This window comes from Stylophora pistillata, chromosome 8 (genome assembly GCF_964205215.1).
Source record: "Stylophora pistillata chromosome 8, jaStyPist1.2, whole genome shotgun sequence".
Lineage (NCBI taxonomy): Eukaryota > Metazoa > Cnidaria > Anthozoa > Scleractinia > Pocilloporidae > Stylophora > Stylophora pistillata.
In genome coordinates, this window is record NC_142526.1 from 3479481 (window position 1) to 3503524 (window position 24044).

Here is a 24044-nt window from a genome sequence, read left to right on the forward strand (position 1 = left end):
TTCGCGAGATCTTTGCTCAACAGAACTAGGGGTAAGACTCCAATGCCTTTCCTTATTCGCTTAATTTCGTAATGCAAAAATTCCGCTTTAAATCTTGCGGCCCTAGATCAATTCTACATACTTACAAAGTAATTATACGAATAAAGAAAAGGGAAAAAGTTTACCTTTGCATTTTGTTGGACTGTGGGGTTAAGTAGCTCGAGTCACGCAGGCACCAGGAGTGTGATCAAGAACATTGTATCACTCTCTGAGTCTCTTGCTTTCCAATTCAGCCCTAATTACGTGCCCTTAAACACACTATCGGTAGGTATGTTTGGGCTTACGGGACGACTGACCTTAGAAGAGCAAACTTATTTTTAAAAAGCAAACCCAAACAATTTTACAAGGTATTTTTTATGAACAACAAAGTGATTGAAAAACAACAAATCTTCAAGAGTTAAGACCTAAACAAAATTTTCCGTCGAGGATTCTGAGCAAGGTCATGGACAAACCCAAACACGTCTAGCGATGACGATTATCGTTCGAGAATTGAGCCCTATTACATAGGTAAAGGACACATCACTCAAATTGTAAAAATGAATATGTTGTCTTGCAGCACATTACAAAGCAACGCTCACAAGATTCGCATAAGGATTCCAAAGTAATCTAAGAGGCCTGAGAAATTCCCAAACAATAAGCCAGAACAGTCCTAATTTTAGTAGCCGATGGCTTATTATTCTATGTTGATTTGACTGCGTGTATTTTGGACTCTACTTGCTCGTTTAGAGTGGGCGTAGCTTTGCAGTCTAATAAAGACATTTTTTTTGAATTTGTATCAATTAATATCATTACCGGATATATACGGTGCGCCAAGTGTATTAAAATCACCGCAATATATTGCCATAGGATGACGGTGCTTCTTCACTCATTTCTTTGCACCAGTAACGGCCTTTTTTCTCTATCTTGTTATTTTTTCTCTTCTTATGTGTACCCAACTCAGAAGACCCGTGATTGACAGTCAGCAACCACTATCACTGATCCAAGCCATTTAAATAAACTGTGTTGGCTGTTAAAGGGTTTCTAACGTCACTCCACTTTATTTGAAATGCAGCATCAGTCTCAAAGACGACACCTCCTTCCTCCTTTTTTAATGAATTGAATTATTATTCTTCCTTTACTTTAACTACTAAGGGTATGTTAAATAACATTTTCTGTTCCTTTACAAGCTTGTGTAATCGTCAGCATTGGCTCGACTGCAAAATGATTTCCGGAAAGATCTAGTTAAGAGCTAAACGTACCTGGACACCATTGCTGACAACTGCTAGTGAAAATATACTTATTACTAATACAAAATGCTCAGAATGTATCGATTTCTAAAACGCAGAGTATAACTTACATCAAATATATGTTACCAGTGTGATTAGATATTTATTTTTAGAATCTTACGTTTTTTGCGGTATACCTTCTGCTATTGTTGCTGCAAACTTTTCTTTAACATGCAGACTGTCAAAGCGAGGATTAGCTATGCTAAGTTAGGCCCTATATGATTTGAAGCTAAAACAAAAAAAATTCCAAGCGATAATTTGTATACAAGGCTTGAACACTTTGAACCAATTTTGTACTAGATAAGAGAAGCTTCTAAAGTGGTTTTCACAACGGATTAAGTGCATCAGATCTCTCTGATCCTTTCCCCACTTTATTTCCTTTATTACGCATCTTAGATAAATGGAAATCTGAACTCTCTTTCTGGTATACGTTTTTTGCATTAGGCATCGACAGTTTGTCTTTGTCTCCTTTGGCCAATGATATAGAGGAAAAAAAATCAGTAAAAATTGCCATCATTTTCGCACGAATACTTCAACTCTCAAGCATGGAAAATTTAGAAACGTGACGGGATAGAACCGAATGTATCTGGCACTGACGTCAGTAATGAGTGGATTCTTTACAACGGTGTTTCGGTCTGAGTTTCCTGGGAACACCTGGAAGAGGAAAAGATGCATTATTCATAACGAGGAACTCTTATAGTTCACCAACACGCAACGCAAGTTTATAGGGAGAAGACTTTGGGAAAGGATAGAAGGTAAATGGATGTTGGCGAGAAATCTTATGTTGCAAGTGAAATATCAGTGTAGCCTTCGGCGCGGACCTCTTTAAGAAAAGTCTGGTTCCACTCTAGTTTTCAAGTTAAGCGTTTTTAACCTCACTCCTTTGTTATTGAGAAGGACCATACTTCAAACTAAAAGTATGCAAAGCGTGATCCGGCTTTGATCAAACGATTGGAAAAATTTTCGATTGTAGTGGGTCCATCCTTCCGGCTCGGGATTCCCCGCTTTGATCCCGCGGAAGAAAGAAAATTTCGTGAAGGCGACTTACAAGGTTCCTAATTTTGGAGTACCAAAAGCCGCAGAAGACACTCAAAACAAAGAAAACATAAGCAGCTCTCGTGGAATCATATTACAAACACAGTTGGCATTCTCTCCCGGCTCTCGAAACAGACAAGTCATTCTTATTAAACCGAAACGTTTTTGCTATAAAATGAATCCTTCATTGAGCAAGCGTTAGGTTATACAAAAGAAAAAGAACTCGACCACTATCTATCACGCTTGGTCAGTAACGCATATATCACACTCTTGCTTGTAGTGATCCGATTTTGTAAATGACTCGTTTAATTCGCAGACCGACATGAGCTCCACTAGGTCCTAGAGCCATTATTTATAGCTGCCGATCAAATCAACTCCTTATTCACTGGTATTTTTCAAACCTTTTCAGCTTTTGATTCCTTGTAAGTTGTCCAAGTTACACCGTCTGTGGATAGGTGCAATTTGTAGCTGGTGGTCAATTCTGTAAGACTCCGTTCTCCCTGTGTAGCCACAGCACAAACAGACCGCACTGTACCCATATCAACTTGAAGATAGTCTGTTCTGTCAGATGTAGTCTTCGGACACCACCCCCCCTGTCCCCTGGTTTCATGCAGTCGGCCGTAGTATGGCTGATATCTTCTATCATAGAATGTGCTTGCTTTCAGTGCAGCATCTGGAATTGCATTATTGTCCCCCACACCGACAGGCGCACATTCTAAATGAGGGTAAATGGAATAAAAGTTAAAGTTTATTCGTATGGTATCATAAAACCTGCATTTATTGCTTCGTTTTGTTATCCAAAACGTTTGATTAATCAGCACAGACTTCGGGCGGGGATTGGGCTGCGATCGATTTTAAGAATAACAATAGGATAAAATAATAGTGATAATGATATTAATAATGATAATGATAACACTAATGATAATGATAAAAATATTAAAATAATATTGATAACACTAGTAGTAATAATGGTTCTAACAGTTACAATGAGAACGGTAGTTGTAAAATATAAAACGCGAATATAGAATATACAGGGCAGACTTACTCCCAATAGCCAAATTCATGATAGTAACCGCCGTGTGTATTACATTAGACGTTGCTGTACAAGTGTAAGTGCCTGAGTCTTCCTCCTTTGTGTCCCAGATTTGAAGTGTTCCATCATGTTTGACCAGTGATCTGCCAACTGGAAGATTGCCTCCCTCTTTAGACCACGTGATTTTTGGTTTAGAATGACCAGTAGCCTGACAGGGGACTGACACTTTTTTGTTTTTTTGTTTTTGAAGCCGTGCAGGTGGTGTCTTTGTAAAACGCGGCAGCTGAAAGACATTCAGGTGTGTCCAAGCTGAGTCATGTCCTAACTTATTTGACGCTGTACATTCGTACAAACCAAAGTCTGCCATTTTAGCTTGTAATATGGTTAGTTGTCCATCTTTCGCAACAGTCCTGGATTTCATTAAGCCACCGTTAAATTTAGACCACGTGATTACTGCTGGTGGGAAGCTTGTTACGTGGCATTTTGGTAGAGTGATATCTTTTCCCATTTCAACGTAGGTTGGACCCGAAGAAAGTGAAACCTTAGGATGACCTGCAAAAAAAACCGTATGATTATCACTACTATTCAACTATTGCAACCTGCTCGGCTGCTTTATAAACATGATGGATTAAAATGATTTAAACGAATGTGGCGATATGCTTTTATGTGTAATTATCATACAGCAAACAAACAAGATAGAAATGTAAAAAAAAAAAGATCACAGCCTACTTTGAACAACAAGTGTTGCAGCTTTTTCATCCTTTCCCAGAATATTTCGCGCCTCGCATTTGTATTCGCCTGCATCTTCCAAGCCAACGCCAGTGATCTGTATCAGCCCATCTGACGTCACTTTGGTGCGGTCGCTAGGCAACGATCCATTAGCTTTTGACCAAGATATTTGAGCTGCAAGATTTCCAGAAACAGAGCATAGAAGCGAGGCTGTGTTGGTTTCGTTGACAATTAGTTTTGGTGGAGAAATTGTCACCTTTGGAACAGAAATAGACTCTCCTTGTTGACCTTTAATCCCTGGGATACCAGGGATACCGGGTGGCCCGATGTCGCCTTTAATTCCCTTCTCTCCTCTTACTCCAGATGGTCCCATCTTTCCCTGTTTTCCGCTCCGACCGGGAGGTCCTACAATTCCTCGAGAGCCTTTTGTTCCTTTATCACCTTTGGGTCCAGCTCTCCCTGGAGGTCCCGGCCGGCCTCGTGGGCAAACATTTAATTGCCCTTGGTACTGACACATCTTTAAATTGGCGGAGATTATATCTCTAAACAGTTCTTTAACATGAGCCGAGCTATTGAGAGGAGATGGTTGTGAAATACCACGCTTCAATCGATGGAGTTCATCCTCGCCGTGTTTAGTAGAAACTAAAATTTTAACGAATCAAGGTTAGTTTACTCAGCAATTTCTAAGGCTTTTGTGTCTAGTCTTACTATGATATAATTTTTTTGTTGCTGTTGCTGTTGCTGTTGCTGTTGCTGTTTCTGTAGCTATTGATGAATTTAGCTGACCTTCCATTTGGGACGTTATTTATAATTACTTGTACTCAGTTATTGTAATTTTTTTTTTTTTTTGGTGACGCTGATGTTGTTTTCCTGAATCTAAGTAAGCCAGGGAAGCGTGCGATGTATTAAAATGTCGTAGAAGCATAAAGCGAAAGTAATAATATCATCTCTTAAGAGCATATTGTTTTCATCGACAGATTTGGAACCAAACGAGTCGAGAAGGAAGTGAATGAATTCTTCGGCAGCTCTACAGCTATGTTTCTAGGAATTTGCGGCCTCTCTCTAGATAACGACGAAAAAGAGATTCGAGAACGTTTCGTTCAACGGAGAAATTAGTTTTCAAAGATGCAGGTAAATCAGTATTTCTTCGTCCATCAAGAGTTGAAGTTAAAGATCCCATCCCATTTAAAAATTAAACTTATTACAAACGGAGGTAAGTCACCATAAGAATTTGCCTCGAACGATCAAAATGAAAGATAAACTTGTATCATTTTGGCGTAAATAATTTGCCTCTCCAAGTAACGTTATTCACCGAATAACTTATAATTGACGTGATTGAAGTTGTCCTGTTAACAATTTTATTAGATTATAAGTAAGTTGTTGACATCTTTTTAAGGTGGCTGAACACAGTTTTTGATACCTTTGTTTCTTTCACCATTTTCTCTAAAACCCTTGATCTCTCGGTCGCCAAAACTGGCAGCAAGCAAGTTGACAACACAAACTTTGTTTTTTTGATAGTTAAGCTGACGTATGTGCCGTTGCCTTGGCGACATGAATAGATATAAACAGGCAATTAGAACCGGTTTTGTTTCTTTGTACAAAATCTGGTCATTAGATTTTCTTTATAATTTGCATGCAACGAGCTTGTATCGATACTCACAAGTTAACAACATTTTACAAACAATTTAACAGAGAGATCTTTAATCATCCCTTGTTGAAGGTTCACTTTTTCAATACCCCAGTTACTTATTTCCTAAAGTACTTTCGTGCCAAATTTCGTGAAATTCTAATGATTGGTTCTCAAGAAATAGGCATATTTCCGAGAAAGCAATTTTCCATTCTTTTTTACTTACTACGTGTGCGCTGCATTTAACTAGGTTCTTTCGGTAACGACGAAAAAGCTGAGAATTGCTAGGCTCTTTGCATCGTTAACTTTTCTAACATATCTTTGTAATGAAAGATTAAAGCCTTCAATACACTGCGCCAACTGTAGAGAAAAATGTAGGACAGATAGTGCGGGTGCGTGTTGAGTAAATAAAATGACCGCTCTATTGACGGCATGTTTGTTTTTCTGCAATCCCTGTGCGCGTACTGAGTTGCATCAGCAAAAGCGCGCGCAAAAACTATGTTCAGCCACCTTAAGAGTTTCACTTCTAACATGCGATCCACCTTGAGTATGGCTCAAGCTACTTGTAAGGGCATGACAACTTGTAAAATTGTATCAAAATAATTAAAAAATGTAGGTAAATGTGTGTTAATGTATGTTAATGTATGCATGTAACCATCTCATGCAACACAGAACGGTTTTCATTACCCTCCTTGGTCGAAGCTAAATCCGTCTTTGCTCGTTTTAACTGATAGTGGGGCATAACTTCTTCCAGAGTCTTCAACCTTTGTTCGTAATCTTTGAATATGGTCTCAATTCGAATGAATCCGGTAGAGCAAAGAAGCAAACAAAAAACAGACAGAACTGTGCCGGGGCTTACCGGAGAAGAATGTTCTTTACGAGACATCACGAAAACTGGATGACGCAGGTGGTCAAAACCACTTATTTATATCCTGTTTATGTTCCGTTCGCTCTGATACAGCACAAATTTGATACCACTCTTTTTTTTCTCATTGTTCTCGGCATCAATTTCCTCCTAGGTTTTGTTTAGAGGCAACTTCCTTCAGTGCAAGCGACAAGCGTGAAAACTCGACGATATGAACCAGGAAGGCAAATAATAATCAAACAGCGCAATCAAAGAGACACAAGACTCTGCAGTGAAACAGCGGAATTAGCTCCTAAAGATACTCTGACAAAACGGAAATGTTTCATGCTAATTATCGGAGTCGCTTACGCTGGTAACAGTTGCATACAATTAGCAGACAGTTTTCTGAGTCACGATTCACAAATTCTTAGATATCATAAACCCTAGCTTACCAACACGGCCGGTTTAGGAACGCAATCCGACCTTATTCGCAATGACCCTTTCTGCCTTGATAAAGATTACGTCTTTTGATCTGATTCAAAAACAGCACCAACTGAATAACCTGACATGTTTAGGGTCTTCCTCTCTCACGTTATTTGACCTTTGAAAGTAAACTGAGACATTTCAGTCGTAAGGCTTCTTAAGATAATACGCTATTAAAGCACAAATACAAAGAAAGTCATGAAAATGGTATGAATCTGTTGTCGATTTTCAAGGAAAGTGTTTCGAAAGCCTCATCTCCAAGTGTCTCTAGATTAAACTCGTTACAATTATCGTTTTGAATGAACTAGTTCGGGTGGTAATGATCTTAGTCTGTTTCAGTCTTTGTATCGATAAAACACGCATCCGTGTTGTTTTGACGTTTTTGTTGCTTTTTTTTTTCTCACTGGATTGCTGTACGCTCACTAAAGACGCTCAGATAATTTCATATTTTAAAATGTTCCACTAGCTCTGACACGGTTCAAATTTCACGAACAAAATTGTTTTTAAAATATCTCTAAGCTTTCAAAATTCATTTCCTCTTCATTTTATTTCCTTGTTATCAGCAAGTTCCTTTCCGAGTACAAAGGGGAATTGAAAAGAACTCCATGAAGTTTACCAGGAAGAAAAACGAATTATAATCGATCAATACAATCAAAGAAGCGCTAAATTCTACAATGGAACAGTTCTGTTCCATTGTAGAACAATGTTCTGTTCCTTGGGAAGTCATTCATTACCGTGACATCTGTATAGAAAGTTTAAAAAATCGCAAGGATGGACAACTTCTGACGTAAAAAAATATAAAAAATTTTAATAAAAAACCTTTCGGTCAGAGACCTTCTTCAGCTATTTACAACTTTTGAAATTAAAAAAGAGCATTAAATAGGATCGGAGTGCTAGTGATTACGTAATTACAGATAACGACTAATGAACTGGTGCTAATAAACAAAAAACCTAATTACAAAGAAAGCAATAGACAAAATACAAGAAACAAACCCTAAAAACTAAGAGATAAGAATACTAAATATGTTAACAAGTGGCGTAATCAATTGCATAGAAGCAATGCGGCGAGCATTAAAAAAGGGAAGGCCCACTTTTTACCACAACTGTAAACCGTAACAAAATCCCAAAACAAGGCCTTTTGAGCCCGAAAGGGCAAATTAGCAACAAAATCCCTGGAGGGGCTCTTAAATGATACTAATCAACCCCACACACCCTGGACGATTTTTCGTTCCAATGTATTTATCAGGTACAGGCCCCTAGTGGCTATGCAGAGATCGATAGGCTTTTAATCACAAAAGAGGCTTATTGGAGTGCTCAGTTGTTCTCTTTGGCACCCCATGGTTTGAATAAAAGAAAGGAATTTCATTTGAAAAACAGAATTTGCTATAATTAATTTCCCATCTTATATTAGGCGCTACTAATTGATCGTTCAAAGGCCCTTTTCTTGGATTTTGTCGGCCCTTTAGGTGTGGATTGGACTCAGAGGCCCTGCCAAGGGATCTTATTATGATTAGTACGAACACTGGTCCCTTGGATCGGACACAAATGTGTAACATCAGACATTTGTATCTCACATCGGACACTATTGTATAGTTTTAGAAACTAGTGTCTTAAATCGGACACTTGTATGTAATACCGGACACAAGTGCCAGAAATCGGGCGCTAGTGTCCTAGATTGGACACTAGTATGTAATATCGATACTAATATCTAAAACCGTCCACTGTGTCTGAAATCAGAAAATATTGTCTAAAATCATACACTGATGCCTTTAATCGGACATTGGGCTCTTAAATCGGACGCTGCTCACTTAAAACTGACACTAATGTGTAACATCGGACACTAATGTCTAAAATCGGACACCTATGTACACTAGGAAATCTAAAAAATAGTAATGCTGTGGCATATTCTGTTGATAGTGATATATTTTAAGCAGTGAATCATCTACCTGCGCATTCCAAGAATTACTTTGACAAACATATCTCGGAAGTTATTTTCTGCGGGAGAGGAAGTATACTAAAAAACAAAGAAATTAGTGCGCGCACAGAAGAAAAGTATTGCCTTTTATAACACAATCCCATCCGGCTTTGCCAAACCTCAAGAACATGCAGATGTGGAAATGACATCTTAAAACTAATCCATGTTTCTAAATCGCAAAGGAAAGTTTAAGAGATATCCTGATAAGAGCTTGGCTTTGAGGGCAGAAGATTTAAAAGCACTAGCGAATGGCCTATCAACACTTCTTTTGCTTTCCGGCGTAACGGCGTGTCACCTTACGCAAGGTAGAGTTATTCATAGATCAAGTGACTCCTTTCATTGATCTAGTTCAATTGTCCTTCATTCAGTGCTCAAGATTGTAGATTTACCATTCAGTACTAGTGACTAGTTAATTCGCCTTTACTTAGGAAAGTGGATTTACAACACAATTGAGTACATATAGGAAATGTCCTTTCAGTAGTAACGCTAGGTAACGCAATACACAATACTCGTGATACAACAATCGTGGCGCAGTACACTCCGGTTAAATGCTACGATGCATTCTGGTAAAAAGTTATAAATTCAAGAATTCGCATCCCCTATACTCTTTTAAAATCCTGATCATGATGCTGCTCGCTCGCTCGCTCGCTGCGCAGCAAAAATTGAAGGCTCTTGTCAAAAATCGGACACTGCCGATCTGAAATCGCACAGCAGAATCGTACACTGATACGAAGCACCGAAGGCACCAAAATCATTAACGTTGGATATCCCTAGGATAATAAAAGCTTTTAATGTCTAAAATAGGACACAACGGACAAAGGCGCCTAAAAGTGTCTAAAATCGGCCACAAGTGTCAAAAATCGGATACTAATGTTTTAAAACGAATTTAACAATTCGTGCAAAATCCAATGTGCCGAAGGTATCATATCATCGAAGTTGGGACCCCCCCCCCCCCCGGATAATAAACGCATAGACTGATTAAATAATAGAAGTGTGTAAATAGCATTCCGGTCCTCTCAATGGGTGATCTTTTGTCATTCAAGTTTTCAACCGTCTATAGGGTATTTGCTGGTGCAACTGCAGGTGGGCTTCACACACAACTCAACTTTTGATGGAAATAAGGCATTTAACTCAAAGTAAAAAAAAAAATTTCTATTCATCCGTATTCATATTTTATTTTGCATTCCCTCGCCAACTTATTTTCTACTATTTCAAATATTAAGTACTAATTATTTTGCTATAGGCGATTTGCAGCCACTGACGACAAGAAAATTGTTCACCTAATTTTAATCTCCTCGGTCGACACTTGTACATTCTTTTCAATAGTATTAACCGTAAGAGCCTGCCAGCTGAATTACTGTTGATGCGTTTCTCAGCATATGCGAAGACGCTTATTCTTTGCAGCTTTTTACATTTTGACCTAGAAGAGTCCATATACCATGGAAGTCATGCTATAAGTGAGTTGCAAGTGTGAAACTTTCAAAAAAAGACAAAAAATACAAAATCACACTTAAACACTAATTCTTCTATGATTGGTGGCAAACATAGCGATTTCCAGCCACCAAAATTGTTGAATAATCAACTACTAAAATTTAAGAGACCCAGTCTCTAAAGATATTGACATAAATTCATTGACTGTCTTGCCCTTTGAACGGCAAGACAGAACTATTTCACATCTGTTTATCACACTGACTACTGTACATTATGGAGTTATGAAAAAATCATAATAAAATTAAGGGAATTAAAAGTAAAATTTTCTAAAAATCTCAATTAGCTGGTGTACATGCCTTAAAACAATTTTAAATGTAATTTCATTTATCCAGACAAATGGCCAAAGTGGCCAAACAATGTACACTAATTAACATGGGCTTCCCCTGTTGATGTTGGTCCAGTAAACACGGCGTGAAGGTTCATCGTTAGGGATTTCGGGTAAGACGAAGCTCCTTTCATCCGATAAACGCTACAGATAAGCTTCGAGGAGAATTCTTTTTTTTGACTCTGTTGTCTCAGATCATCCTGGTGTGAGAGATCATCGTTTGGGCTTTTGGGAAACACAGTTCCCTTTTCCTTCAATATACAGTTCAGATGTTCTTCCAGCAAACATTTCCTAACCCTGTTGTTCCAGATCCACTCGGCGTGGTATGATAGGGGTCGGGTTTGTCTTAGATAGTTTCCTTGGAAGCGGTGGCGGAGAGGAATCATCTTCTATTTGCGACACGGCACCAAAGCCATTTACCACATTGACATTTTCATAATGCAATGCTTTTGTTATCCGTGTTGTGCTGATGAGGGAAGCTTTCTTGTTTGATCGTTGTAGCTTTGGTGGAAGCTCGGGAGGGGATGTTTCCTCTGAAAGACTCTCACGCGGTAAGACATTTTCGTAAGCGTTATTATAGGAATTGCGAACCTTCGTGATTGCTTCATATTTTTGGTCAGCTCGCGGAGGCAGACATGATTTACCAGTCTCCAGTGCTTCGGAATGATGTCCATTCACTGAGCTTGCACCTTTTCTCGAACACACTACTGTTTCTTTCAGTCTTTTGCTCATTACAGAAGCAAGCTCAGGGCTGACAGTAATTTCCCACTGATTATTGGAGCAGCACGTAAACGACAGAGTCCTCCTCATGCGGGCCAATCGTTTCCAGCGCAGAGGTGGAACAGGATGACCTTGGAGGTCCAAATGGTCTCTGCTGTCCCTGAGGTCGCCGGTAGAGAGAGGATAGTCCTTCCAGGCATTAATACGTATAGCATCAGCACTCCCCACTCTGGTCAGCAACGGTTGGCTACGTTTTTCAAGGATCATATGTAATAACCCTTGGGGATCACCGGGAACGACCCCGACACAGTGGCAATTTGTGGGCAAAGAATAGCAAAGTTTTCGTGAATTGCTGTCATTTTGTTGCTTTGATCTTGGGATTATCATGCCTCCAACTTCCATCTCGAACTTGGCTGTCGTGTTGTCAAAAATTTCACAGTTCTCGTATATGCTGTCAGTAGTTCCCTGCTTTTTACAGTCCTGCGTGAGATCTTCTTTTTGTAACGATTTTGGAGTCATACATTCGTACATGTAGCTCATTTGTTGTGAGGTGAGTGAAGAATTATTGCACCTTTCCTCACTAGTTGCAGATTTTTGTGAGGGCATTCCATTATTAACTTTATGTTTACCAGTTTGTAGCTCGACGTTCTCGTAACAAGGTTTAAGACTTTGAGGCCTCTGATGTTCCTTCAAAAGCTCACTCATTGCAGACTTACTTTCCTTGCCATTGATCCTCAACTTATCGTGGCAGGCGTCAGTAGGTTGCCGAGTGGCGTTTGAGGAATTTCTAAGCTTGTGGTTGTCATAGCAACCTTCATCTGATGATACCACACCAGCACCGTTTAGTTTGTGGTTATCGTAATTCTGTTGTGTGGGCCGAGTGTAGGATCTGTTATCTCGAAGCTTTTGGTCACTTTGCACTCCATAGGCTGAATTATATCTGCTTCCATCTGCATCGTTACTGCTTTGATCTTTCGCAAGGTCTTGTCTTGAACTACGTTCTTGTTTCAAAGGTAAAGCATAGTTCTCGTATGAATGTTTCTTGTGCGCCGTCAATGGTTTGCCGGAGGAAGCAATTGTCACACCTGATCCTTTGGGATTTGATGGAACGGCTACAAACGGCCCAATTAATTCTTCATAAATGCTCTCTTCTTCATCTTCTTTGGTCAGAGGACGAACACATGACTCATTTTCTCCAGCTCCTTTCAAAACTGTCAGCATTTCTAGAGCAATTGTCTCTTCTATTCCAGAATCTCGATGAGATTTCTTACTTGGTAGTGGTGAGACCGTCTTGGAGAGCCTCGGAGAATTTTCTTGCAGTTCCGTTACTGGGCTGATTGGGAGTGACGCTGAAGTCTTTGGTGGGTCAGGAGAGGGAGCTACGGTTTCGCTGCCAGATAGCTGTGGGCTAGGAAAGTTTAAGTCAAAAGGGTATTTCTGGCCAGTGCTTGATAGAGGAGTGGAAGATGTGTCATTTTGCCGCCTTGCAAATCGTAATTCCCCTCTACTCTGTCTTGGAATGGGAATAGGGCTGGACACTGGTCCACTTGCAGGTGACATCAGCTCATGCGAGGTATCCTGGGTATCTTGCTTTCTGATGCTTGCATTTTCATAAAAAGCCGAGACCTTTGTTTTTCGTTGCAATGAGCTGTTCTCGCCAAATGAATAGGAAGAATATCCGCTATCAACGTCTGTGAGGGAGGCCAGGTCGCTTTCAACAGATCGACCAGAGAAGGTAGTACCAACACTGCTGCCGGTCTTAAACGAATCAGACGAATATATGAAGATGGGAGTCTCGTAGATGTGCTCACTACCGCAGTCTAAAGAATAAACGAGTTACAGAAATCAAAGTCTGAAGGATGTCATATGTGGTTTGTACCGTTCCCTACTGTCTTTCATGACAAGTAAAGATACAGTATAACATGCTTCTCGAACAAAGGAAACACACACGCCATTTGCGCAAGAACAAAATAATACACAAAAGCCAAAAAAGGAAAATTCGCATAACGGAAGGAATCTTACCACAGTTTGGTAGCTGATTACACTGTTTACTTCGCTTCTTAGTATTACTCCTGAGAAAGAAAGGATGACAAACGCTTACATTTCGCAGGAAGTTCAAGGTTAACTCAACCAAAAGATAAGAGAGGGGCTAATACTGTGCTCGTGTAAACCCCAAAAAGGCGTTGTATAACAAAAAAATAAATAAATAAAAAAAAATCACCTCGGTTTTGGAGACGTTCTGGTATTTACTGGTAAAACGGCTGAAAACAAACAGGAAATGGAATTAACCTTCAGTAAAATAATTTATTCCACTTCTTTTTTATTTATTTACTTATTTTTTAATGGTTGTTTACAAGAAGCATGTTTTCGAGACACGAGGCAGAATTATACACATTGAGGCGAGATAAATAAACAGTATTAAAATTAAAATCAGCACCCGATTTTTCCAAGGGTGATACCACTATGCACTGGATAAATAGTTATCCGGCGGATAGCGCGGTACGTTTTTTAAACACTTGTCCGCTGAATAGCAATTTATCCTTCCGATAACGTTATCTGCCCTTTGAAAAAAGGGCCTAGAAGAGTAATGAACACATTAGTCTAAACAGATGTGCTCTTCAGTGACATTGTACCTCGACGCATTCCACTTTCTACCAATTCTGACGGAAACATCCCGACTTTTCTAGTTCGCATGTTTTGTCCTTTCCACCAAGAAACATCGGGACTGCAAAGACAAAGAGAATTATAAACTCAGCAATCGGTGCACTTAAATGCATAATGTATTTTCGAATGATTCAGTCTTTGTTTATTACTTTTCATCACCCTACCTGGCTTCAAGAAGCGTGATAATGTCGCCTTTCTGAAAGCTCAGATTTTGTTGGCCCTTGCTCTCATAAGGGAGCACTGCAGCAACATTAATGGGGTGGGCCTTAAAAAAAAAAAAAAAACAAAAACAAAAAAAAAAAAAAAAAAAACAAATGATTAAATAAAGTGAATACAATCATTTCTGTATTTTGTGGTTCAAGTGTTAATACATTTACAATTCACTTGAAAATACGATTACGGGATGTACACATTATTAATGGTAGCACGAAATGTTATTGTTCACCACAAGAGAGAAATCAGATCCAGGGAGACATCACAGAGAGGCCCCAGGGACCAAGGAAAAAAAATAGAGAATTGAGCTTGCTCAAAAGAAACATGTACAGCAAAAAATTTAGTTACTGAGAAGTTACTGACAGTGGTACATATAGAAGTTTGGTGCTCACCTCGTCGACTAGTTTCTTGAGCATATTGAACCTTGCTCGCTGGTGAGGCTCATGCGACCAGCAGAGTAACACCAAAATATTGTAGATTTCTGGAGGGCAGTGTTCAGGTCTCTTGGGTCTTTCACATGATGGCAAGTCCACTTTGTCCAATATCTGAATTTGAATGTACAATGTACATTTCAGGTAAAGGACTAAAGTTAAGTGCATGTACATGGACAACTTTCAAGAAGGGGGGCAGGGGGTGGGGGAAAGGGAATGATGTCACAGACCTTTCCATTAGAAGAGAGTTGATGGGAATAAAAATTAATAAGTAAATAAATGGGGGGGGGAGGGGTTCATGGGCATTCCAAGATCACACTAACCACGCCTTTAAACCATCTGGACTTTTTACCTCATTGAAAATAGTCATAAGTCCTACATTCAAGGTCATGAGAAATCATTCAATTATTCTGGAAGGTGTGTATGTAGACTGCAAAGATAAGAATGCTCTTCAGTGCATGCAAACATCATGCACAAACAAATCTTAAGTATTTTAACTGCGTGCTCAGATGGTTCACTCACCTCAGCCCCATTAAGTCCTGGCCATGGTTCTATTCCATATGAGAATAATTCTAACACAGTGATACCAAAGGCCCAAACATCAGAAGCATGGGAAAACTTGCGGAATTTGAGAACCTCTTGCGGACACCTAACGCAAGAAAATCACAATCTTGAAGTAAACTTTTACCACAACAAAATGCAACGCTTCACATCTTGGATAACTTATCCTTCTTGACTGTATCAATTAACTGATCGTTTGGTGTTAACATTTTAACCCTTTAATAGGTGATTTTTAAAAATCGAGTTTCCAGATGGGATTTGAACCCACGACCCTCCGTGATCTAGTCGGATGCTCTAACCACTGAGCTACAGGAGACTCTATGGTGAGCAAGGGTCAATTAGTAGGTATTGACTGGAACCGCATCACGCGGCTACACAGCCAAACATCAGCTAGCGCATAGAAGCTCACTAACAGCATCACGCTGTCACATTAAAGCATCACATGCATTAAAGCATCACATGCAGCCAACCAGCCTCCAAAGTGAGCATGTAAAGATGAAATAAACAATTTTTAAAAATCGAGTTTCCAGATGGGATTTGAACCCACGACCCTCCGTGATCTAGTCGGATGCTCTAACCACTGAGCTACAGGAGACTCTATGGTGAGCAAGGGTCAATTAGTGGGTATTGACTGGAACCGCATCACGCGGCTACACAGCCGCGTGATGCGGCTGTGTAGCCGCGTGATGCGGTTCCAGTCCCATCTGGGTTCAAATCCCATCTGGAAACTCGATTTTTAAAAATTGTTTATTTCATCTTTACATGCTCACTTTGGAGGCTGGTTGGCTGCATGTGATGCTTTAATGCATGTGATGCTTTAATGTGACAGCGTGATGCTGTTAGTGAGCTTCTATGCGCTAGCTGATGTTTGGCTGTGTAGCCGCGTGATGCGGTTCCAGTCAATACCCACTAATTGACCCTTGCTCACCATAGAGTCTCCTGTAGCTCAGTGGTTAGAGCATCCGACTAGATCACGGAGGGTCGTGGGTTCAAATCCCATCTGGAAACTCGATTTTTAAAAATTGTTTATTTCATCTTTACATAATAGGTGATTGCCAGCTAATTTCTCCTTACATGATGCATGCTCTTCCTAGGCTTTTAAGGCCACGCTAAAGCCACAAAATTTGCTCATATTTCCAATGCTTCCAATATCCACTAGTAAAAACAATAAAACCTTAAACTCAGCACTACTGTAAACAGGCTTTACCCCTTACACCCTATGGGTGCATATTCTCCATGCTATTCTCTATAGATTTCCTGCGCCGCTGACAAGGAGAATTTGTTTAATCACCTAACGGTCAAACATGAGGTGATGAGAAGAAACGAAATGATCACTAATTAAACAGGCTCTTGATAGTTTGACAAATAATTCTCCTTTTTACACCACAAGCAATATGCAGAAAAACATGTGGAAGATATTCATATTGATGTTTGAGTGCTCCTGAAGAAGTAATTAAAAGTAATGAGTATTAGTAACACTTACCATGCAAAAGGAATTTTGCCACTGGGATGCATTGTGTAGTGGTCGTCATCATCAGAGAGGACACGCATCATTCCAAAATCTCCAACCTTCACTTTCTCATATGACTCCAGCAAAAGATTGCGGGCTGCCAGATCACGATGAACAAACCTATGAGACTCAAGATAAGCCATCCCTGAAGCAATCTGGACCACAAAATCACTCAAACCACTGATAGTAAAGTTATGAGGTTCATCCCTAAGCCGTGCTAATAAGCAGCCAAGTGGAGCCAGCTCTGTGACCTGTTGCATTTAGAGTTAAACCAAAACAACATGAGTCTCACTGGAAGACTAGTACAAGATATGTACAACAGCAGTTATGAGTACAACTAAATTCCTTAAAATGCTACAGAGAATGAAGATATGCAGTGCAACCTAGACTATTTGTTGTTTGTTTGTTTGTTTACTTTGTTCTCTTTTTATGTCTTGTTTGTTGCTTTTCTTTGGTTAGTTTTATTTGTGTGCGTGTGTGTGTGTGTGTTTTATTGCTTTGAATTTTGCTATCGTTGCAACATGTATTGTCATTTCTTCATCATTATCATTATTTGTCATGCATCCACGGTTCAGAGTTATTCTTTGTTGTTACTGAACATGAACATCAACCAATGTAAAAAAAGAACATAAAATTATATTTATTTTTTTAATCAAGGGTGAAATTTATGTTTGGTATTCATACATGTAAATTGTAAGCTGCATCTGGAATGCATATCAAGTACATGTAATAGTCGAGCCTACCAACATCATTGGTGCAGAAAGAACAACTCCATGGAGTCTGATAAGATGTGGATGATCCAGCAGACTCATGGCATTAGCTTCCTTGATGAACTCCATCTGCATTTGTTGGAAAGCCTGGTCATTGTATGCCTTCAGACACTTCACAGCAACATCAACCTAATATTAAATAAACATTCAAGAGGGAATTATGAATGACACTAACCAAACCAAAAAAATTTAATAATTGAAAAAAAATTTAACAAATCAACAGTGGTTCAGCATGGTCTGTACTCTTATCAACAGCAATATTCCTGACTACAATGGTCAAAATGTTGTGGACTCCCAAGGCACAGCCAAACAGGGCACGTTTCAACGCAATATCAATGTCAAATAAAACAATTCTTTCAGTGCGTGACCATTGGGTGACACAATGATGCTAGCAGTGTTGTCTGTACTCTTAAGCAAATCGGCTTAAACAAATTGCAAAATTACTACCAATTGTGGTCAAAAAAGTTGATAAGAAAAAGGATAACAGCAAACACACTCTTTTCATGTACCATGTGAAGGTATGTTTGAAACACTTTGCTGTGTTCTAAATTCAATTATTTAATTCACACAGTACCTCTTTCCAGTTGAGATTGCTATTACAGGACAGGGCTCCAAGCTCAACATTTTTAAAAAAATTAAATTATAAAATGACTCAAGAAAGGGTGTTGCTGAGGTCCACAAGTTTGAACTGTAGAATCCAGGAACTAGCTAGAGGCCTGGCTGTAGGCTCAGAGGCCTGGCTTCTAACAGTACAGGCCACAGGAACAGCAGCACCTGCGCCCACGCAAGATGGCGGATTTATGTGCAAATTACATGCATGTTTTACATAGTATTACTGACATAAAATTTTACACGAACTATTACACGCACCTTAAACTACACACAGTCTGCACCTAATTCGACTCAATTAAAAATTGCTTTGTCCATTACATGAGGCTTGCATGTATTTTTCACTTATGAATCTAACAATGGAAGTTAGAATCTCAGAGTCCTTGTTTCAATGTTCGAGAAATTTAGCCTTGCTTGTGCATACATGTTCTTAGAATAAGGTTTTATCGTCAGATTGCTGCTGTAATCAGTAGTTACATCTTTTTCTCTCATTTCAAACCACACTGAAGTTTCCTTTATCCTTATCAATCACAATTCAACAGTTTTAGCTGTAATGAGCAAATGATCAATGGAAGTGCTTGATGTTATGTGACATTACTGAAAAACAACCAATATCAGAACTTATGCTTTGATTTAGATATTCAATTTGCTCACTTGGTTTGAGGGATCGCATGTGGTAGAAAGGCAAAAGGTTAGTTTCAACTGTAAATGGGAGGATCTCAAGCATACATATATGTCACTCAATATTCAAGAAACAAAGTATTAATACACTTTCATGCATGTAATGTTTTACATTTAGGTGTTGTTCACTGGGACTGAGAAACCTGTTTTGAGTGAAGGCGAAACTTTGAACAGGGACAATTTTTTCTTTAACTTTGTTGTGGAATTGTAAATAATTTATTTAGAGTTTAAACATAAATGTGACTGCATCCTTGGCAAAGAGTAGTAGCAGAGTGAGGTTACCGAGGTTGTAAACCTTTTAAATATGGAATACGAGTGGATGTATTCCTCAATGTTTAGGTCTGACCAGGAAGTGATTGAAGGAGAGAATCGAACAAATTCAAACCTTCCTCCAATGACAAGTTACCCTGGATGAAAGTGAGGTCAAAGGTCAAAAGGTCAAAGCCAATAAATTACTTCTCAAGTTGGTGAGAAATCTCAAATCTTACAAAGATTTACTGGAACAGCTAAGAGAAGCATCTAAGGATGAAAAGCTAAAACTTAACGACTAGAAGACGAAATGGAGGAGTTCAGTGTTCTCGCGCTTGATGGTGACAAAGGTATTTGCGATCTTGAAATACTTCTGGCAAATATTACTAGGCAAAAACAGGAGACAACTGAAAAGAACTGCAGGAAAGAGTTCAGCAAAGGGAACTTCAAATGGACAAACTCCAACAAGAGAGGGGACCTTTAGCGTGGCAGAACTTAATCAAGAGAAAGAGTTGAAATGAAAAAATAATCTAAAAAAACTAGCAAGTTTCAAGGAAAATTTGGTCACCTATTTATTTTTTCTTTCTTGCTGTGTTGACCAAAATGGGTAAAACTTAGAGTGACAAATGGCATGGTGCCACTGTCCAGGGAACCTGACCTACATGTAATGCAGGAGGTGAACTTGCAAAGGATTTCAGCATCTCATCCATAGGTAAGGGCAATACCTCATTACCAATAAGTGCCATTGAAATGGGGATTAATACTGGAAACTACACTCTACACAGATTCTACAAATTAAATAAATATGCCAGCAGTTAAATGTTTAGTTCACCTTCTTGTGGGAGTTCTTCGTCCATAATCCTCTCCTGACATAACCAAAGGCACCATTTCCAAGCATTTCATAAAGAGAAATAGACTGCTCAGTGATAACACAAGTCAAGGAGTTGCCAGCAACTCCATAGCAACTTGAGCGCTCTGGTGGCAATCCTGTTTGACTCTCTGACTTCTTTGATTTCTATTATGAACACAAAATGAGCAAGTTTATTTATTGTATGATCAGCTGTAAAATTTATAACAATTATGTGTATCTACATGTACATTGTACAGTCAGCGACATAAAAATGAAGGGAGGTGGGTGTCACTATCCATTGCTTTAGTTATCATTATGCCAACTACCCATGACTTTGTACCATATGAAACAACCATTCATTGAGATTACAGACATTGAGGGGATAAAGAGGTGATTTCATTAAAAAAGGCCACACTGAGCCTTAAAGAGTCTTTACAGACCTTACTTTGTTACAGAGTCACAACTCAAATCAACCTAGTTTGAAATCGTGTCTTTGGTTTCATGTTAAAAATTGTTTGTCATCAAATGAACTTTGAAATATTACATGGTGGTTAAGCATGTGTAGTTAAGTTTAATTCACTTTAAGCTGCCTTATCGCACGTAACATCAGTTTTCAAGTGCAATTTAAGGCAGAATTCATGAGTCAGGTAATGGAATTTCCTTGAATTGCTTAACTGAATAAAAATAATGAAAAACAAATTAGAGTAATTGTGGTGTTACAATTTGATGACAATTGTTATCTAGTAGATACAACATCATTTCGCCTCCTTTTCAACTTAGGATTCCATGCTAAATACCTTCCTTCATATATTAGCCAATCAGAATGCAAGATTTTATTCAATATTGCAACTCTGTTTGAAATTGCACTTCTTGTTCTTATCTAACAAATCAAACTCAAGGTTGTGCTCTAAGGAAAATTGAATGGAGCCCAGTGCTCTGAAACTGTGAAATCCAGGGTGCCCAGCATATGCTTTCTGTGCAGGGCTCGACACTAATGGTAGCCCACTTGCCACAGACTCGTAGAAATGTAGTTTTGGCTGGTGATTTTTGGTTTCCACTTGCCAGTTTGGCTAGTAAACGAACTGACATTGTCGTAGCATCTAAGATGTCAAAAGCCACTTGGCTAGTAAGTTGAAAAGTAAATATTTTGTATATATTTTATAATGATTATATAGTTTTAAGTTTTACATTTGTAGGTATATTGCTTGTATACGACTGAGTGGAATTTACCGTGTATAAATAAAGTAATCTATCTATCTATCTATCCAAAGTTAGTATCAAGCTTTGTTATGAAAAAACTAAAATTTCTGAGTCACCCAAGAGCAAAAGTAAGGTGCCAGGGGCCACTGGGCACTGCTAGACCACAACCTTGAAACTTGTGCTTTGCAGTCATTGGATTTTAATTTGTTAATCATTTGACTGTATGAATACAGTCTGAATTAGACTCCACTCATTCCATTACCATTAAAAATATACAAATAAACAATATAATTTTCATAGATGAGTGGCACATCGACCATAATTATGATTGCCAGTGCAGGAAATTGACACAGGAACCATTGTTTCACATATTTATGAAAATATCGGCTTTTTAAATTCACTTTCCATGAATTTCTGTTTACAGTTTCTAATATGCGTCTTTTTATCAGTTTCACATAGTCATCTCATTTGAGATCAGATGATTTCACACACATCCGTTTATGGCGTTGTTCTTACAATTAATTGTAGTAGGGAGTTTGCTTAAAAGTGACAGTCCCACTGAAATCTTAACTACCTATCTCTTGAGCATTATAACGGAATTAAAACACAGACATTAAAAGGCAAAAGTCCAGTGGAATTAGGTTTGTAGGGAATACTGGACATATTTGAAATGTTCGTTTACAATAGTTCTAAACTCTGATGAGTCAAAGGTTATTTAAATTATGTCTAAAAACCGAAATTATAAATACCGAAAAAAAAAAACCCAGATAAATTTAATTCATAAGTAAGTTTTCAACTGTTTAAGAAATGAAAATGAAGACTAAACAGTTCCTTTCGTTCACTGGTAGAGTAGTAAAAGCGTCATTTGAGTATAAATGAATTTTTTTTCCGCTCTGTCCCCGCTGTGAAACCAGACGACAGAAATTAAAAGACACACGTGGACAAGTACTCGAAGTGGACTGTTAGTGACTTCATGGTTTCTTTCGTTTAACAGCATTATAAAAGTGTTCTGTACCACTCAAATTAAATAAAGTTTTGTATTCATTTCTTTTAACTTTAGTTCAAATCCTTAAAATGGCGTGAAATACGATCGTGGAACTAATTCGTGAACAAGTTTTACCGGTCGTCGATAATGTCGATCGTGTGTTCTCAGATTACACCAAGAGTACGCAACTCATAACAATAAATTAAGTCGAGGGTGATTTTTAGCCAATAGACTTCATATTGAACTATAATATAAACAAGGAAAGACATGGTGTAAGTAAAATTTCCTCACTTAAAAAAATTAGGACAAAATCGACAGACGCGTAGAATTAGAGAAAGTCAAAACAAGATCACAGACGTAAGGAAACGCGCGCCAATTTCGTCATCTGAACATCAGACAGAGAGTTCTAGAGTTTAGACAATCACCTTTCTCCTGAAGCTGCTAAATAACGATTTCTTCTTCGCTTTCTTTAGTGCTTCAAACAAACGTCTCTGTTCTGGTTTTGCCATTCCGAGATCGTCTAAATCCTCTTCCGTTACGTGATCAAAGTGCGACAGACGAGTAACATGTAGTTTGCCATGGATCTGCCGGTAGTACTGTTCTAGCTGAATGTCCTGTAATAGAGCTTTGACCTTCGCTTCTTCTGTGTTATCCATTTTAAACCGTTTTCATTTACAATGTCGAATTTTTCGATGACAAACTATATTTTATTATTCCGCGTTGCCATCGCCTCGAGTTCAGCCTTCATTCATTCCTGTGGTTACTAATTTGTAGTAAAACTCGTGCGGCAATTCGCAAGTAGTAGGAATCTGGCTCTCAATCCACTATCATGAATCACTCAATACCTGTTTCATAACAAATTTAACCTCCAATAAAATTTCCCATGGATGAAAATAGCTGCTAAAAATATACACTACAAGGAAGTATACTCGATGTCATTTTTCTACGAGGATAAAACGTAATATGATTTACACAAGCTTTCAGCACAGACTCGGCGTTCAAAAATTCTCTCAACACATCTAATACGGAGGTGTGACACCTTTCGTCAGCCAATCATTTCGCTTATAGAAAAACAATCATCACGTACTCACACGCTGTGCGAGATAACCATCACGCATCACCTGACATAGAACGATCTCGATCTTATAATTTATTGATGACCATCACTAAGATACCATGAGAAACACAACTGATGATCATAATAAAACTATGCCTACTAAAAATGGAACACGATCGCACGAGTCGCACGTTAGAAGGCAAATGTAAACAGTGCGGGGGAGGGTCGGGTCGTTTCACAGTTCCGTGCATGTGCGTACACATTATTCCGACCCAGAGGTCGTAAATCATCAATTAAGAGTTTGACATATCGCCTAAGGCCTTTGGTAATTTCAAACTCCAAGCCTTTCAACAGCTGAACCTAAAGATTTCTTTATTTTACTACATGACCTACCCGGCAGATAATCACGATGATGACAACGTACTTAAAAAAGAATAATAACAAAGAAAGGGAAACTACCTCTAACCGAGTTAAAGATACTCATAACCACAGTTGGGTCTTAACACAGGATGGTATACTTCAAATAGGAAAATCGACTGTTTTTTATTTATTTATTTTCTTACGTAATTCCATATTTAAATTTAGCAGCGGCTTTGTTATACGAGATGAGTCTGCCTTCGTGAACGACTGTACGTAAACCCAAAGGATCCGGAGTTTGAAACCGCAACACGCACCGATTTTCTTTCTTTTTTCTTTTT

General features: G+C 38.7%; 2 protein-coding genes across 2 annotated transcripts; both read right to left on the reverse strand.

The window, feature by feature from the left end:
* Positions 1-1048: 1048 nt before the first annotated feature.
* Positions 1049-7053, reverse strand: LOC111342601 (uncharacterized). The gene is made up of 5 exons (XM_022949697.2): positions 6416-7053; positions 4102-4743; positions 3385-3924; positions 2741-3054; positions 1049-1958 (listed from the first exon to the last, which is right to left on the reverse strand). Exons 1-5 carry the CDS (start codon positions 6612-6614, stop codon positions 1818-1820), a joined length of 1836 nt encoding a protein of 611 aa, XP_022805432.2. The 5' UTR covers positions 6615-7053; the 3' UTR covers positions 1049-1817.
* A 3136-nt stretch (positions 7054-10189) lies between these two features.
* LOC111342602 (uncharacterized) lies at positions 10190-23275 on the reverse strand. Its single transcript, XM_022949698.2, has 11 exons — positions 22715-23275; positions 20087-20269; positions 17689-17844; positions 16919-17196; positions 15397-15523; positions 14836-14988; positions 14395-14495; positions 14200-14291; positions 13788-13827; positions 13589-13638; positions 10190-13386 (listed from the first exon to the last, which is right to left on the reverse strand). The coding sequence occupies exons 1-11, from the start codon at positions 22943-22945 to the stop codon at positions 11138-11140; spliced, it is 3660 nt and encodes a 1219-aa protein (XP_022805433.2). The 5' UTR covers positions 22946-23275; the 3' UTR covers positions 10190-11137.
* Positions 23276-24044: the final 769 nt, after the last annotated feature.

Coding starts and splice junctions, on each gene's coding strand:
- LOC111342601 (XM_022949697.2), bottom strand. CDS start 6,614: ATGTCTCGTAAAGAACATTCTTCTCCGGTAAGCCCCGGCACAGTTCTG. Junction 4,744..6,415: donor TTTAGCTTCGACCAAGGAGG/GTAATGAAAACC, acceptor TTAAAATTTTAG/TTTCTACTAAACACGGCGAG. Junction 1,959..2,740: donor AGGAATCAAAAGCTGAAAAG/GTTTGAAAAATA, acceptor TTCCTCTTCCAG/GTGTTCCCAGGAAACTCAGA.
- LOC111342602 (XM_022949698.2), bottom strand. CDS start 22,945: ATGGATAACACAGAAGAAGCGAAGGTCAAAGCTCTATTACAGGACATT. Junction 20,270..22,714: donor TTAGCAGCTTCAGGAGAAAG/GTGATTGTCTAA, acceptor TGTTCATAATAG/AAATCAAAGAAGTCAGAGAG. Junction 14,989..15,396: donor CAGGACTTAATGGGGCTGAG/GTGAGTGAACCA, acceptor ATTCAAATTCAG/ATATTGGACAAAGTGGACTT.